The following is a 13220-nucleotide window of genomic DNA, read 5'->3' on the forward strand; positions in this document are numbered from 1 at the left end:
GTTTCAAGTGCCCACCCACTGCTTGGCACGCTCCCTCTAGAGCCTTGACCATTTATCCTACAGCCCCATAAAAACATGTGCCTCCCTTACATGGTGCAGAGCAGCACCTCCTCATCTTTTGGGACCAGCAGACCTTTGTGATTCCACCCCAAAACCAAAGTACTCCAGGGTTACTTTGCTCTGCAACCCTGAGAGGGGGTGAAGGCCAGACTAGGAGCTAGAAATGCCAACGCCAGACCTGCCCCAGCCGCTCTCTTGCTACATCCCCCGGCACGGTGCTTTACGTTTGCAGCTTCTGATCAGCCCCTGGACTTCTGTAGCAGCTGAACCCCCCGAAAACCCAGCCGTCCCCCTCATTGCAGCAGAGGGTCCCCATCGGTAAAATGAGACTGCCTGCCCCAGGCATAGCCGAGGTTTTCACTGCCCCCAGACGCAGCGGGGGCGGCTGGGCCCAAAAGCTGAGGAGCTGCTGCTCCGGATCATGTCACCGTGGTGGCACATCGGGGCTTCACCCATGTGTTTTTATGGGGCTGCAGAATAAATGGTCAAGGCTCTGGAGAGAATGGGCCAAGCAGCTGGCAGGCGAGTGAAACCCTCCTCCCCGCACCTACCGTCAGCTGCGGCCTTTCCCGTCCTGGAGGGAGCATGAACCGCGGCAAGCGGCTGATGGAGGCGGCAGCCAGGATCAAACTTAAAGGAGGGTCCTCTCAGCGCCTTGCAGTGCTCAGGAACAGAGATGTGGGCACTCCTTTTTTTGTTGATTAAAATATATTTCTATATATATAGACAGAGAGAGAGAAAGTTATATATATATACACACATCTATCATAAACGTCCCATCACACAGCTTAAAACCGCATTAAGACACCCGCACTTCCCGTTACGATAAATGCACCCACTCCTCTGCGCCCCACGCACCCCACCCTCACCTACCCCGATCGCAGTCCTTTCATCCAAGCCCCGATGGATTTGGGGTCCCATCTCTGTTCATTCGCTGTCGCTGTCACTTCCGCCACAGCTCATCCTGTCTCAGTCCTCCTCGCCGTCTCCAGGGCCAGCTGCATCTCTGTCCTCGGCGCTCTCGCCATGCACTTCCCCTCCCGGGGGGCTTTGAAACACCCGCGCCAGACGCCCTTTTTCCAGACGAAGCCGGCTGCGTCTTCTCCACGCTCGCTCACCGATTCCCGGCGGTAGGACTGAATTCTGCTCAGAAACGTTGGAGCCCGGCCTGTCTCCTCCAGCTCGGCGTGCTGGTCTGCCGGGGGTCCTGCATTGCCACGGGGCGCGCTGGACACTGGACGCAAACTGGACGGAGCGCGTGGTCTGGGCCCTGCAGGGCACTCACCAGTGGGCACATGGCATGGTCCTGCTTGGCAGCCCCAGGGAAAGCCGGGGGTGGGAGCCCCGGAGAAGGGTAGTGGGGCTCGTGAAATGGGCTCGGTTTAGTAAAAGAGAGCCCCCCCCCCCCCCCACACACACACGCACACGCACACACACACACACGCGCGCACTCACACGCAGCGCAGCGCGGAGCCAGGCGGCCGCCCGGCCGGCCGGGAGAGGCTGCAGCCCCGGGGCGATGACGCAACAATGGGTTGCCCGGACAACGGCGGGGATGCCCGAGCGCTGCCCCCGCACCCGGCGCAGGTAGGAGCGCGGCGGCCGCCGGCATCCCGCCCCGCGGTGCAGGCCCGGGGGCACCCAGGGGCACGGGGGGCTGCGGCAGACACGGCTTTCCCTCCCTGGTGTTTGGGGCAAAGCCCAGGCCGTGGCAGGGGAAGGGCGCGCTCCTGCTGGCCTGCTCTTGGGGAGCCTGGGGAAGGAGCAGGGCGGCCCAAAAGGTTAGCCCTAGTCTTGCAAAGGGTCCAAGCGCCCGGGGGACGAGGTGGCTGTCCCGACTAGGGGCCGGCAGGAGAGACACGAGGCAGCACAAGCGCGTGCAAGCAGCGTTTGCGAGAAGGCGACTCTGCAGAGAAGCCCCTCGCCGCCGGCACCCCCGCGGGCCCGGCGCTGAAATGGGGCTCTGGCCTGAGACGGGCGGCTCAGCGCCCCGTAGGTCTTTCTTTTCCAGAAAAAGCACGGCCAGTTGTCCCCAGTCTAAATGCGGGTTTTCAAACTGGCATCCCAAACTCAAGCTGGAGTCCGGTTTGAGGTGCTGGTTGCCCTCGAAGGGGATGGGAGACGTGGCGCAGAGCCGCCTGGCAGCTCTGCTGATAAATCCTAGAAAGCCGGGTCTCCCGTAGCTGCGTTGGCCGGGCAGGGCTCGTCTTGGCCGTAGCAAACAGCCGAGACAAGGGAGAAAGAGCAGAGGTATTGCTGTGCAGGGCTACTTCAGCGCTCGTTTTTCTGGCAGATGAATCACTGCTGCGTTTCGTGCCCTCTGCATATCCTGTCTCTCCGTGGCTTGTCCTGCATCTGCAGAGCGTGCCCTTAGAGAGGGGACGTGGCAGGACACAAGAAGGCCGGTCGCGAGGGCAAAGGTGTGGGGAAGGGACAGTAACACACTTGGGGAATGACAGGATTTTCCTCCACGAAAACAAGCGGACTGTCACAAACCAGGATGATGATGATGATGATGACAATGTGAACTAAACTGGAGGAAGGGAGAACGATTCGCCATTTCAAACATTGCCAGACTGACACTTGTCAGGACAGTGGTGAAAGTCACGGAGCAGAGGGAACTGGGAACTGGGCTCATTTAATGTGGAGAAGAGAAGACCAAGGGGGATTTGATAGCAAGCTTCAGCTCCCTGCAGGGGTGCAAAGAGGATGGAGCTGGACTGGTCTCAGTGGGGGCAGATACAGGACAAGGAGCAATGGGCTCAGGCTGCAGCAAGGGAAGTTGAGGTTGGATATTAGGAAAAACTCTCACTAGGAGGGTAGTAAAGCACTGGAACAGGCTCCCTAGAGAGCTGGTGGAGTCTCCATCCTCGGAGGTGTTAAAGACCTGGGTAGACAAAGCCCTGGCTGGGATGATGGAGTTGGGGCTGGTCCTGCTTGGAGCAGGGGCTTGCACTAGATGTGACCCCCTGAGCTCCCTTCCACCCTCATGGTCTGTGGCTCCATGTGAATACGGACAGCTTGGTGCAGCTCGAAAGCAGGGGGAGGTAAAACAAACACCAAGAAGGGAGAGAGCAAGTTTCCGGTGTTCACAAAGGGACCTAAATTAGACTAAAGGGAAGATCATAAGAGAAGGGAGATTTGTGCCAGTCTCAGGGGAAACGTCCGGTGGGTAGAGTCTATCGAACAGAAGTGTAGGCTCTCAAGGAACGTAGCACTGGCTGGGACACTTAAATGAGACAGGGCATTGCAAACCACACTGCTATCCAAGAACCATCTTGAATTGGCTGGGACACGGTGTGCAGAGCTATTTTTCATTCCTCGTTTGTAAGATAACACGTAGCCATAAGGGGAAAGAAGAGCAGTCACCATCGGGATAGGCCGCCTCCACTGCCTTTGGTTCTTAAATTGTATTCTGGTTGCTTTCCTGCACAGCAGCGATGAGCTGGGGACCCATGGATGTCTACCTGAATGAGATCGAGAGCAGCTTGGAGAGCATTTTTTACAGCAAAGAAGAGCAGGAGCATGAAATGTGGAGGACGTACATGGAGAGGAGGAGCGTGGTGCGGCAGTTCCTGCAGGCCGACCTGAGCCTCCCCCTGCTGAAACGCCACCGCAAGAGAATCGAGCTCCTGAAGAAGTGCTCCTACTACATCGAGATCCTGCCCAAGCACCTGGCGCTGGGGGACCAGAACTACCGCATGCTGCCCACCACCATGTTCCAGCTGATCGACCCCTGGCGATTCCAGAGGATGAAGAAGGTGGGGACGATCCAAACCAAAATCCAGCTGCTGCTCTTGACGGACCTGCTAGAACAGCTGGAACGGGGGCGGGAGGAGTTGCTCCGCTTCCTGGAGACCTATGACATGGTAACCTTCCTCTCCAGGTGGGATGCAATCAAGCAGCGGCTGTCCGGCCTCTCGGAGCTGATGGACAATTTCCTCGCCATGCTCGTGCCGGGACGGCTGCACGTCAAACACCGGCTCGTCTCGGACGTCGGGGCAACCAAAATCCCGCACATTCGGCTGGTTCTGAGCACCCAGATGCCGGTGATGTTCGATCGAAAGGAATCGGTGGCGCACGAGGACCGGGTGAGTCTCAAGTGGTTTATCACGAGCCAGCAAACGCAGCCCGAGCAGTACGAACTCAGGTTTAAACTGCTGGAGCCCAGAACCCCCCAGGAGCGGTTGCAATGTGGGATGATGCCGGTCACGTCCAATATGTGCGAAATCCGGAACCTGCTGCCCAACAGGTCGTACAAATTCACAATTAAGCGAGCAGAGACGTACATGCTCGTCTACGACCAGTGGTGCGACACCATCGCATTGAAGACAAGCCCAGATGAAGCCATGGAGAGCAGTGCGCATGAGACCTGAGGGCCGAAGTGACGGGCTAGCCCACGTTCTAGTTTTATCCATTCAAAGAAACCGAACAAAATAAGAATTGAATAGGAAAATTAAAAGCTTATTTTTAAAGATTTTACATTGAAAAAAATACCAACCTATCAGCTTCTTCTGCCTCACGTGGCAGCTTTCAAACAGCGCCCCAATGCAAGTTGTTCCAGATTGACAATAACTGGAGCACAGCACAGTCGAGCATCTCCACACCGGCCCGGGGACCTCTGGAAGCCATTGGCCAAGCAGACCGTGCATGGGTGCAAGATCACCGCATTGCACCAGTCTTTCCTGCCCACCACTGAGAGTTGTCCCATGTCCTCAGTTTTCATGGGCAAGATCTCCCCAGCCCGCTCGCCGTGTCCTTTCTTCTCTCCCCATCTCCAGAAAGAGGGTCTCAGTTTCCTGCATTTCAGCTCGCGTGAAGCCCCGTCTCCACGATCCCGCACCGCTGCCAGTCTCCACCCCGGGTCCCTTCCCTGCACCTCTGCCCTCACGACCGGCCTTCTCGTGTCCTGCCACGTCCCCTCTCTAAGGGCACGCTCTGCAGATGCAGGAAAAAGAGATCCTTTTTGACTTAAAAACCAGCAAAGTGCAAAATCCCCCAGGAATCATCATTTAGAAAACAAGTTTCCTCCAGGTTTCACACTCGCATCCTCTTTCTTTCCCAGTTCAGCCCTGTCCGCTCCCCGCTCTTCCAGATCTTTCACACAGACAGACCGTATTCCCACAGTCAATAAAAATTTATTGTCTCCTTCTAACAAATGCAATCATCTCTGTAATTATGGCTTAAATATCAAAAAAAGGGAATGTTGAGATGTAGAAACATTAAACACATTTAAAAATAGTTGTATCCAAAACGTAGCTCCAAACCCGTTGCAAGTCGCAAATTCCAGACATTCAAGATTAAAAAAAAACAAAACTAGTTACATTTAAAAGTTCCTTAATATGCATTTCATGACACCTGACATTGCATCTCTGTGGATTAAAAAAGGGTTTATTGCAGTGATTGAGCACTCTGAACAGGGCTGTCCGGCGTTTCTGAGATATCCCGCAAACACGGGCACGCGCACCTTGCTTCGATGTCAAGGGTTTTCTGTAAAAACCCTCTCATCATAAGTGGCAAAGGAAAAGCTGTCTGCCCATACGAAGTCAGACAACTTTTAGTCATTTCCCCCCGCAAAGTAACTTCGATGATCCTATACACCCAAAACCACCACACACACAAGACTATAATCCATGGCACACGGGGCAGCTGTCTCCACAACGTTAGGTTAATGCCACTTTCTGCCACTGCAGCTTTGTGCTCAGCTATACAACGGGCTGCTCCACAGCCCCGGGACCTAGGCTGAACACCAGCATGGCAGGTACTATAGGTGCTTGGAAAGCAGTTTTCTAAACAGAAGCTGTAACCCACATCTCCAAAATACATTTCTGGCAAAAACGCCCAAGCATTGCTTTATAAAATAAAGTAAAAGTAATTGAAGGGCTTCACTTGAGGTTTTATCCTGTAAGATGCAGCAAGAACTGGGGTTTTTTGTTTTTTTCAATACAAACACATGGAAATATATATATATCATTTTGGTTTTTGGTCTGCAAAGATATTTAATGGCTAAATAATGTTCAGAAGTATCAGACTACGCCAGCACAAAGGGCTGGATTCCCCTCCAACTTATTATACTAGTTTTACACAAGGGTAACCTCCACGATTTCAAGAGATACTCCTGACTTGTATCACAGAAAGGGGAAAAAGTCCTGTCGAGCTTAAAAGGACTGCGGTGAATTTCCTAGACATAAAACTCCAGCGCTGGGGCTAGCCGTGACATACTGAAATACTTTGAATTCAGGATCCCCGGGTCCTTCACAGCTCTCTGCACCCCCGCCCCCCCCAGAAGTGGCTGCATTTCAGAAACCTGTAAAACAAGCCCTGCAGAGTTTATTTTGGAGCCGCACTAATGACGTAGCAAAATAAGGCCTCTTTCAAAATCTCTGAGATAAGACACATCAGTACGGGGCAGCCGCCTGCCCCAAGCCTTTACGCCCCGTCCCCTTTGTCTTTCAACACCTCCGTGGCACTTGAATTCACAAAGTGCTTTTACACTGCCGCAGCAGGACAGCACGGGTGGTCTCCCTCTCTGTCTTTCCCCTCCTGGAAATCTGTCCTACAAACGCAGAGAAGCAAGGAGGCAATTTAAAACAAGGAGTAGGGGAAAGGCAGATAAAGCCAGAGGTTTTATCTTTCCCCAGCTGCACACGAGTCAAACTTATCGTGAAGAGTCAGGGCACGCAAACCAAACAGCGTCACACGCGACAGTCCCGGAGGCAACGCCTTCTTATTGCACATTCCTTACATTGAGAAGGCAACCCTGCTGCCTTTTTCTTTAGTGCAAACACAGGAGCAAATCCCTGCTGAGACTACCGACGTCGGGTGAATCAGTAGCTGAACCCGGACGACTCGTGTCCCACCATGTCTTCATTTGGTAGAGAAGCGCTGCAGCTGCATCCCCGCTCTCTCCCCGTGGGACCTCTAGGCATGTCCGTGTATTTGGTCTCGGGGAGAGCCAGAGGCAGGCACTTCATACATTCAGACCTGGGACGAGGACAGAAAGCGGCCTCCCCCAGCTACCACACTTGAACCAGCAGCTTCAAGGCTAACGAAGCTCAGGACTGAGCTACACACAGTTTCACCACTACACAGACATTAAAAGACAAGTTAAAGTAGGATGCAGCTTTGCAAGGAGTCATCATCAGCCCCTTCTTGGCTAGTGATTCAGCAATGTGGCTACTTTAAAAAAGTATATCTTACAAATTATATATAGCACAATATATATATCACATCCAACACTGTTCTTAAAAGCTTGCACCATCCACTGAGGCAAAAGTTCACCAAGATAAGTTAATAAATTAGAAGCAGGATTTCTTTGTTTGCTTGTTTGTCCAAGCAGGTTTTCTTTACAAGCGGAAACAGTTTCAAGTAAAAACTCAAATAAAAGCATCTTTCCAGCATCCATTGTCTTGTAGACGTCTTCCATATCACTGTCCACTTGATACAGGTCGAGTTGATGGGTCTGTTCAGAAATCCAGCTCAGGCTTGGCCGGACAAATAGCACTTTGTTTGGCCAAGAATGTTTTGTGGTTCACTTTTTGCTATTCCTTCATTTAAGATAAAAAACAAAGCTGGTTTTCAGCTTGGCAAAATAAGGTCGCTTTAAAAATCAGGCGTTGGCTTTAAAACTAGCGGTAGGATTCGGAAGCGTTGGTCCTTGTAGGGCACATCCCGGCCGTTCTCGTAGAGCTGTTGCGTGCGATGCTTTAGCTCTTGCTGAACTGGAAAGATCTGTTTGGTCCCCAAAGTGTCCCTGCATTCACTAAAAAGGGAGGGTTGGATTCCACCGAGGAGCTCATCCAACCGGCTGCCCCGCACATCCATTTCCAAAGCTTTTTGGTTTCAAAGACTTCAAAGTTTTGATTTAAGATTGCATTTCATTTAAAAAAAACCCCCTAAAATTGCTTAAAAGGCGAGCGGCCGACCTACAGGGAAATGTCTTGGAGTCCCCGATGAATCCCGTTTGTCGCTGAACGCCCGAATAGTGGAGAGCTGCTGGGACACGGTGCTGTCCCCTATGCACGCCTCACACCGCACGTAGGGGCTGGTTCATCCGGCTGGGTCCAGTCTCATTGGCGAAGGGCAGATTTCTGCTGGACGTAAATGCCTTGAGCTGTAGTATAGCAAGCGTGTTGCCGGTAGTGCTCCAGCAGCCTCCTCCACAGGGGGTTACACTCCAAGAGGTAACGGTTCCCTGTTAGCAGAAAGGAAGAAGAGTGAGTGGAAGAGGCAGATGACAACGAATACGGTTGCGGGGCTGGGGCACAGGACTTGTGGAAAGGCCGAGGGAACTGGGCTGATTGAGTCTGCAGACGAGGAGACCGAGGGGGATTTGATAGCAGCCTTCAGCTCCCTGCAGGGGGGCTGCAATGAGGATGGAGCTGGGCTGGTCTCAGTGGGGGCAGACAACAGAAGGAGCAATGGGCTCAAGCTGCAGCAAGGGACGTTGAGGTTGGATATTAGGAAAAACTCCCCCACGAGGAGGGTAGTAAAGCACTGGAGCAGGTTACCCAGAGAGGTGGTGGGTTCTCCATCCTTGACAGTTTTTAAGGCCTGGCTCAACAAAGCCTAGCTGGGATGAGGTAGTTGGGGCTGGTCCTGCTTGAAGCAGGGGGTTGCACTAGATGTGACCTCCTGAGCGCCCTTCCCACCCTCGTTTTCTGATTAAATGACCCCCAGAGAGACGAACAATTGTGAGAACCGTGCCTGTCGCATCTTGGCCCCCAGGGAGACCAGCAAGACTGGGCTTCAGGACCCGGAGGGACATTTCCTTCAGCCCCGAAGGGCCCCGGTAAACTCCGTGAAATCACAGCTTTTTTTTAATAACTCAGTCACAACTGCTAGCCATTAAAATCGCACGAGTGTCACTGTCTGCTTCGGCCACCCGCAAAGTGCAAACAGGTCAGAATCTCATCCGGGAACGAACGAACGAACGAACGAACGAACGAACGAACGAACGAACGAACGAACGAACGAACGAACGAACGAACGAACGAACGAACGAACGAACGAACGAACGAACGAACGAACGAACGAGACCGCAGCCTGACGGGGGGACAGAAATTAAGCAAGGCTGAATTTGGCACACGTGATCTCTGCGGTGCACTGAGGGGGAGCTGCATTACAGGGGCCTGAACAGCCCGCTCTGTTCTTCGGTCGCAGACATCCTAAAGGTTGTGCTCTCCGTTCCCATCTACTACTCACCTATAATGCAGAGTCCTTCCTGAGCCCGCGTGAGGCCTACGTTGATCTGGTTGGGGTCCGTAACAAATCCCAGGAACTTCTTCTGCCAGCTCTTTGTGGACTTCCAGTCGATTTCTGACCGGGGTCGGGAGCGTACGGTGGACAGGATCACATACCTCCATTCACTCCCTGCGGAGGAAAACCTGATGTGCAACTGGAAGGTGTTTAGCCAGAACTGGTCAGATCACCTTTCCAGGCTCCAGCAGGATCTGTGCCTCTACCACGGTGGTTCTCGGCCTTCTTCGACTCGAGGCATCTTTCCACAACTTTTCTCAATTTAGCTGCACCCATTTTAAAGCCTAATTTCATGTGTTAGAAAAATACCAGAGCGATTCCTCTGGTGCAAAGAGCACAGATCGCTGGAGGTCAGAAGGGTGATCTGGATTCCCAGGTGAAATCTCTGGGTTTTTCTTGTGCATCACACGGAGGTGTTTGCACACCTGCCAGCGCTCCTGTCATGGGGCACCCCGCAGCACCCTCAACGGGTTTGCACAGCCCTCCAGGGTGTCAGGGCACCCCAGCTGAGAATCACGGCTCTACAGCAAACGTCCAGGAGTCTGCAGCTTCTCGCTGTTAGTACAGCATTTAGAGCCGTTTATGCGAGCTACTGCATTACTTCCAGGTGACAGGTCTTTAAAAGAGTCGCTCTAGCAAGCGTTCGCCCACACCCACCCAAGAGCCATTCATGCTCAGCAGTCTCCCTCCCGCTAGGCAGCTGGTTTTTTGGGACACAACATGATTTGTGAAAGGCAAATATAAAAGGGCTCGATGCTGATTTGGAGCAGGATTCGCCCAGAGGGATTTCTCTTGGCGGACACAAGGCACTTGGTTATTCTGCGTGATGGGGGGAAGGACAATCCCTCTTCCCCAGCTGAGGGGGAGGAGAGAGCATCCATTCCCTGGATCCCTTACCTTGGCTTTTCATGATGCTACACACGGTCATGTCACGGATCCCCTCTCTAGCAAGGCGCTTGTTGATCTCAGACACCTGGGCATTGTACGGGCTCAGGATGGCAATGCTCTGTGGTTTGATGGAGCCATCCAGGGTCAGCTGCTTTGCTATCCTCACCTGAAGAGACGTAGCATGAAATAAGCTCCGGTTTATTGGGAGAAAACAATCCCCACACCGGCCTGCGCCCCTTGCGGTACACACAGCTCTTTCTCCATGTACCGAAGTTTCCATGGGGCAGAAACTCCACGCACAGAAACCTGTGCCTGAGTCCCACAGTGCCCACATCGGCATTCGGGCAATTCATGAATAGCTGGTCTGCTTGAATCTGTCTCTAGCATGCAGTAGCCAGGGCCAGGGCTTGTCTGCTTTCAGAAAAGCAGAGCACGGTAGAAAGAGACTCTCAGGCCGAAGGTAATGAAGTGGAGGTTGATGGCGACTGCAGCAACACAATGTCAGAGGCCAAACTACACGGCCCTTATTCCCACCTGCCCCAGAAGGTCCCCACTCACCGCCTGTTCCACCTCCTCCAGGTTTGCTCGGGAGTTCTCGTTTCCCTCCTCAGTGGAGACCACCAGACTCTGCTCTTTCCCCTCGATGTGACCAAAGATGACCGGACAGCAGACCTTGCTTTTGTGGAAGAGGACGCTGGGCTGACGGTGAAGGGTAGGGCACGTCTTCAGCTTGCCCTTGTAAAACTCCTGGGATGGGAACTTGCAGATGTCTGCGTGCTGCCGGAGCAAAAGGGAGGAGCGGGGGTGAGTAACCAAGGAGAAGCTGGGGTCAGGGTTTGCAGCACCTCTTCGGGAAGGCTGTAAACACCCACTGAGGGCACTGCTCTCCCGTCAGCAGCCCCCTGCCACAGGTAACAGCCTCCAACATACCGCCCTCGTGGGAAGGACGAGCAATTTAACATCTCCTGCCAAATAACCCAGGTCCGAACTAGCAGCATGCATTGCACACGCGAAAAAAAAAAAGGTAGTATATCAGGGACCCAACACCTTGAGTTACAAGACCCCGTGTTTTAGAGGCAATCAGCTGTGCATGCCAAACAGGCAAAAAGTTGGCAAATGACTGCAACTTCCAACATGTTCAATGCATTATAGAAGAGCTTTTCGGAAAGCTCAACAAACATCACTGCCCGCTCCCATAGCGGAGGACATGGGAATTGCCTTCTCAGCCAGGATGATGTTGACTAGCACCAGCAGTTACTCGTTCAAAATCAAATGCACTGAAGGAAGTTGTTATTTGTACTGGAGCCGCATCCAGAGCCCCCAGGCAGTTCCCAGAGCCTGTGGTGCTAGACACTGTGCAGCAAAGGGTGTGGACAGACACAGTCCACGCCCCGTGACACAAGTGATGGCAATCAGCAAAGGAGGGAAGTGGCTAAAAACCATGTTCAGAGCTCCTACCATGCGGTACTGCGTATCCAGCATCAAGGCCTGGCTCTGGTAGCGTTCAAAGAGGGAGGTCTCCATGCCGAGAGTCTTGCAGAAGTCGTTGTTGACCACGGGCCGCAGCTGCTTGTGGTCCCCGAGCAACACCACCTGAAACGCAAGGGGTGGACAGGTAGGCACCGGCCCTCTGCCTCTCACAACCCCACCCCTTGCAGTGAACCCGTGTCAGCGCAGAGATATTTTACACCCAGCTATGCGGGAACACATGCCTCCCTCTGGGGAGACCAAGAAAGCCTCCAGTGTGTCCACTTGTGTTGCACTCCAGACATCGTTTGAGACTTCGATGTGGGTTTAAGCATTTGCACGCCAGGAAGCTGGGAGGGTGCAGGCAGGCCAAGTCACCAGAGAGCCAACACGTGCCCTGGCCATCAGGCGCACAACACAACATGTGGCTGTGCCCAAGCGATGTACCTAGGGAGGGTGCCGGTCATGCCTCTGAGTGCAAATGCACGTATGGACCTCTGCGCTCGGTGCCTGTATTGCACGCTGCAGCTGGCGTGAGGCTGAGTTTCACGGTGGAAACAACTGCTTGATGCTTAACGAGAACGGCCGGCAATGCAACAGAAACAGCCCATGGGGGCAGATCGCAAGGAGGAGATGCCACAAGACAGCCTCCGCCCAGGGGCAGCTAGCCCAGAGGAGCCCCGGGACCTCTAGGAGGGTCTCACCTTGTCAGCTCTCTTGTGGCTGACCAGAGGGATGAGGGTCTCCGGCTCCGTAGACATGGCGCACTCGTCAATGAGGATCTGCTTGACATTCAGGAACTCCACCAGGCTGGGGGCGGAGGCGGCTGAACATGTGCACAGGATGACGTCGTGGCGCTTGAACTCGTACACGCGTGCTAATAACAGCAAGCTCTTGTATCTGCCGGCGGGGGTGGAGGAGGTCAACCTCTGCCCAGTGCCACTGCGGAGACTTTACCCCCTGACCAGTCCTTGCTCTGGGAACTGGCCGCGCTTCCCCAAAGGGCTACTTCTCTACAGCCCTCTCGGGAAAAGACATCCATCTCGCAGAGCTGGAGACAGCCCTGGGCCTGGAAGCAGGAGCAGCCCCAGTGACTTCCCGAGAGATGCCCGGTTTCAGCATCCAGGCCCGCGACCCGCAGCCCAAACCCTCCCTGGGCTGCTGCGTGGTGTGCTCTCGCTGATCCCCACGCGCGCTGCAATCCCACCGAGGAACGGCCGCACCTCTGGCTGGCTCTTTACTCACCTCTTGAGCTCCTCCTCCACGACCTGCTCCCCTTTCCTGAATCTCGCGTCGAACTCGTGGATTTTCGGGGCGTGAGGATTCGTCGGCTCCCGGATGCGGTGATGCACGGTTATGTCTCTGGAGGAGAAAGGGATTTTCCCGTAGAAAACACAAAACACGTGCTTCTCCCTGCAGCAAGGGGCTGGGCCTGCTTCTGCCGCAGCGCCCATGCTAGCAAGAGGAACGGTGCCCTGGCTTTTATTTCTGCCCAGCCAGACCAAGATCTCAAGGCATTTCTATCTGCAGTATAATACGCTATTGGG

At 53.9% G+C, this 13220-nt stretch overlaps 2 protein-coding genes across 2 annotated transcripts in view; one reads left to right on the forward strand and one right to left on the reverse strand.

The window, feature by feature from the left end:
* Window positions 1-1637: 1637 nt before the first annotated feature.
* Window positions 1638-5187, forward strand: FNDC11 (fibronectin type III domain containing 11). Its single transcript, XM_059713159.1, has 2 exons — window positions 1638-1841; window positions 3496-5187. The coding sequence occupies exon 2, from the start codon at window positions 3501-3503 to the stop codon at window positions 4434-4436; it is 936 nt and encodes a 311-aa protein (XP_059569142.1). The 5' UTR covers window positions 1638-1841; window positions 3496-3500; the 3' UTR covers window positions 4437-5187.
* The window catches only part of HELZ2 (helicase with zinc finger 2), a 28136-nt gene continuing 20094 nt past the window's right edge, over window positions 5179-13220 (reverse strand). The window contains exons 14-20 of the mRNA XM_019495245.2: window positions 12919-13035; window positions 12378-12573; window positions 11665-11799; window positions 10765-10983; window positions 10216-10372; window positions 9265-9432; window positions 5179-8254 (exon numbers count right to left, since the gene is read on the reverse strand). Coding sequence (XP_019350790.1) covers window positions 8130-8254; window positions 9265-9432; window positions 10216-10372; window positions 10765-10983; window positions 11665-11799; window positions 12378-12573; window positions 12919-13035 — 1117 coding nt within the window. The 3' untranslated portion in view covers window positions 5179-8129. The remainder of the gene's footprint in view (window positions 8255-9264; window positions 9433-10215; window positions 10373-10764; window positions 10984-11664; window positions 11800-12377; window positions 12574-12918; window positions 13036-13220) is intronic.

This window comes from Alligator mississippiensis, chromosome 9 (genome assembly GCF_030867095.1).
Source record: "Alligator mississippiensis isolate rAllMis1 chromosome 9, rAllMis1, whole genome shotgun sequence".
NCBI classification, from domain to species: domain Eukaryota; kingdom Metazoa; phylum Chordata; order Crocodylia; family Alligatoridae; genus Alligator; species Alligator mississippiensis.

What these genes read in the sequence shown, in the direction of transcription:
- FNDC11 (XM_059713159.1), top strand. Translation starts at nt 3,501, where the DNA reads ATGAGCTGGGGACCCATGGATGTCTACCTGAATGAGATCGAGAGCAGC.